At 49.7% G+C, this 4,038-nt stretch overlaps 1 protein-coding gene across 1 annotated transcript; it reads right to left on the reverse strand.

Moving 5' to 3' along the window:
• Positions 1 to 545: 545 nt before the first annotated feature.
• MAP10 (microtubule associated protein 10) lies at positions 546 to 3,831 on the reverse strand. Its single transcript, XM_084201936.1, has one exon. It carries the CDS (start codon positions 3,827 to 3,829, stop codon positions 1,430 to 1,432), a length of 2,400 nt encoding a protein of 799 aa, XP_084058062.1. The 5' UTR covers positions 3,830 to 3,831; the 3' UTR covers positions 546 to 1,429.
• Positions 3,832 to 4,038: the final 207 nt, after the last annotated feature.

The raw sequence follows: 4,038 nt of genomic DNA on the forward strand, positions 1-4,038 counted from the left end.
TCAGCTGCTTACCTTTAGATAAAAAATATTAGTAGTGGTTTTTAGGAAGTCAACACTAGATATTCCAATAATCCTCACAGATGTTCATGCTTTAAATAGGAGAGGTGCTGTCATTCCTACAAAATAAACACATAGAAGGGAAAGAAAAAAGCTCCTCCAAGATGTTAAAGTGTAAACACAGGCCCTTGCAATAAAGTACATGGAAACTACAGTGAGAAATGAAAAAGTTGTGTAAAAAAGTCAGATTGTAAACTATAAAGAAAAGGGGAGTGGATAAATCTGTCATTTAACCCTGAGGATAACTGTCCTAATTGATGAGACAGTTAGCAATGTAAAGCTGACATAGAAGATTAACTGCTCAAAGAGGGGGAAAGAGGGGTACATGACACTAAAAAACTAAGGCAGGAATTCAAGTCAAAAAACACCTCTAAAATTTAGGATCAGCACATGGACTCTAGAATAACCTCTGTAGTTAAACAGAAGACGTTAAGTTCAATGATCAAACTGGAAGCCATAAAAAGCAAACCTGAAATCAAAAGCAGACATCAGTTCAACTATTTTAATGGCAAAGGAGACATGGCAAATTTCTCATTACCTCACATCTTTACATCATGACATAATATGCTCATTTGTTCCAAGTTTCTGGACTGTGGGTGATGACCCCACCTCTTTTCCTAGAGTCAGAGAATGCAATCAGGGAGTTGTGAAGCGTTGAAGATTTACTATGCTCTTCCCTACTCCTTGCATACTCTTAGTCTTCAAGGTCAAGTAACTTCCATCCAACTCTTAAAGCTTGCCCAGATTGTACAGATTTACTATCACCAGTAATTCTTACACTATTCAATAATAAATTGTGAAAATCTGACTTAAATGAAACTTCAACCTAACAAACTCTAAAAGGGCTCATCCAGTTCTGGTCACTGTATTTAGTGATGGAAAAGGGAAACAAACACATCACTATACTGACTAGCTGATAAAATTCTGTGACGCTATTGGCTGTGACTCTATGTTCTAAGTAACTATTTCTAATGAAAAGGAAGCTTGGAAATTTTCAGGAGGAATAAAACCTTCTGTTTGGTTAGAAATTAATTTTGTACTTGGCGGTTCTGGTAGTATGATATTACATCTACCCTGGACTACTTTTGTGGGTATGGGCTGCTTTTGCTGCTTCTGTCTTCATTTCTGCTTTGAAATAAGCACAGTGTCATGTGCTCTTTGAATTACTTTTGTGTTAAATACTGACACTGAAGTCAGGTTGTAGACACCATTTGTTAGAGATTCCAACAGTAATTTATTTTAAAAATCTCGTAACTAAATTCACTGATATAATAAATGTGCATGATAAAATCTTAAATTTAGTGTAACTAAATGTAACAGGATTTACAAAGTTCAAATATTTTATCTTAATCTAGACAGTGAAAACTTATAATTACATTGTGTATCCTGGGAGTTTGTTTATTACAAGTTCACTGATGTCTTTGTACTGATTAGGGCCATGTAGTTTTTCCAGAAAATCATCTTCTTTGTCTGATCTACTATTTTCCAGAACACTAAGTTCAAGATCAGACATGTTAGATGGCAAGTAAGAGCTAACTTGAGTCACTGACTGCTTTTGTCCTGTAGAGGTCTGCCCCTTTCCTGTATTCAGATCAGGATCAGATTTAAGTTGTTTGCTTCTCAGTGTAGATACTTCTTTAATATGTCGATCACCCCTGTTCTCTTCCTTACTCATCTGTTGAGCTTTCTGCTCTTCATCTTCTAATAATGATGCCTCCAACTCAGCAAGGTTAAGTGAATCAGCAGATTCAGAACTAGTTCCCATGCTGGTTTTAAAGTCACAGTTTCTCCTCAAAGACTGGACTGGAGATGAAGCTGAAGGAACTGGCACAAGATCTAAAGTACTCTGAGCTCTTTGACTTGTCTTTGAAATTCTGGACCTGCTGGATTCTGGCTCTGTATCTGACCTATCTTGCTTTGGTCTTTCAAGCCACAGAGGTTCAGGACTGCTGTCACAAACTTTCGAGTCTCTGCCTGTACTCTCAGCATTGGTGAAATCTTCGGAACAAACTGTGTTCTCTGGACTAGCAACAAAGTCATCAGAGTATATGAATTCAGAGTTGTTTTCAACACTCCTGCTGGGGCTTAGTTTATGACCACTTACAACAGACACATCATCATGCTCCGTGGTTTTATGATGGATTAAGTTTATTTCATTGTTGTAACTTCCTTTTGCATTAGCATCTGATGGGAATGCTGCTGGGAGTTGAGCTTTTGCATACTTTTCCTCATGAGTGGATTTTAACAGAGTTTCCTCCGGTAAGGGGGCTGTAATTATTGAATCGTTCCTGGATAGACTTGCAATAGACTGTTTCTGCAGGCCAGGGGATTTATCTCCTGTCACAGAAATTGACTCTGAGAGAGCACTGTTTTCTAATGAAGTCTGAACAATTTTATCCAACTGATTATTCCGCTTTGAACTACCTCCTGTGCTACAGTGCCTGCAAGACACCACATGCTGTTCTTCAGTATTTCTGACCAGTTTTCTCTTGGGTAAGGGGCTTCTCCCTTTCAGCATCTCCATTTGCTTTTTCCTGTACTGCTCCCTCCTTTCATGAATTATCAGCTTATCCGGGTTGGTCTGCTGTAGCCGTAGCCTCAGTGTATTTGTCAGACCATACAACAATTTCTTTCTGGGAGGTCTGTTCTCCTTAGCTTTGCAGCTCCTTTCACAGGCTGGCTGTCCCTCAGGCACAGCTTTCTTGGGTCTTCTCCCAACCCCAGAAGACTCTGGGGAGGTGGCCTTTTCACAGCCTTGTTTAACCAGAGGGCTCGGGACTTCACTGCTCCTGTCAGGCCCCACAGGTGTCTCTGCAGGCCTCAGGGCAGCAGAGTGACTGGGAGGCCGTGAAGCCGTGTCCCCACTCCCTGGGGCCTGGTAGAGCCAGGCAAGATGGGGGTGCACAGCAGCAGCAGGCACAGCGCTGCGGGTGAGCACCGACAGTTCTGCCAGCAAGGCACTGAGCAGCGGCAGCTGCACTGGGGCGTTCTGGGGCTCTCCAGGGCTGGCGGGGTGCAGCAGCGAGGGCCCAGCACTGGGACGCGGTGGGCTCTGGCCCTTCTTCTCCTGCGGTCTCGGGGGCTCGACATGCTCCCAGTGCCCTAGTGTTGCTGGCGGCCGCTGAGGCTCAGCCGGCTTACGGCTGTAATAGAGCAGTGGAGGGCAAAAGACGTTGCCTTCCAGCTGCTCACCCTCCTCCTCTTCCTTCTCTTCCTCCTTCTCCTCCTCCTCGTCTCGCGGGTCCGGGGTGGTGGCAGGCGGTGTGGCAGCGCGGGGGCTGGCGGGACGCGGCCCACCGGCCTCCAGGCTGCTGAGGCAGTAGCGCAGGACCAGTTCCCCGACGGTGCGGCCCGCGGTGTCCCGCAGCGCGAAGCGGCCGCGGCGGCCGCAGGAGGAGGGCGCCCCGGGCTGCTGCAGCAGCTCGGCGGCGGGGGCCAAGGACACGGCGCAGCTGCCAAGGAGGCGGGGCGGTCCCGGGCCGAGCCCGGCGGGCAGCGCCAGGAGCAGGGCGCGGAGCGGGCGGCGGCGGAGCGCGGCGAAAAGCGAGTCCGGGCGCCAGCGGAACACGCAGCGCTTGCCGCGGCCGAAGGGGAAGGGCTGCCCCGGCCGCAGGGGCGGCGCGGCGGCGGCGGGGCGCAGCACGAGGGTGGGGAAGTCCAAGAGGCGCAGCGCTACGGCCGGGTGTTCCGCGGGGCCCGGGAGCTCCGCGGGGCCCGGCTCCGCCACCCGCAGCGCCTCCACCAGCAGCTCCAGCGCGAAGAGCCGCTCCATGCCGCGCGTGGGCCCCGTTCTCGCGAGAGGCCCGTGTGTGTGCGGGGTGCAGGCGAGGCCGGCCGCTCTCTCGCGAGAGTCGCGTCCCAGCGCCGCTGCCTGCGCGGCGCGTCCCGGGGGCCGCGGGCTCCCAACCCTCAGCGCCGGGAGCTCGGGCCCGGGGGCCCTCAGGGCTGCTCGGCCCCGCGACCCACCGGCCGGGGGTGTGC

The sequence above is a fragment of the Fringilla coelebs genome (genome assembly GCF_963513975.1).
Source record: "Fringilla coelebs genome assembly, chromosome: 3".
In the NCBI taxonomy this organism is placed as follows: domain Eukaryota; kingdom Metazoa; phylum Chordata; class Aves; order Passeriformes; family Fringillidae; genus Fringilla; species Fringilla coelebs.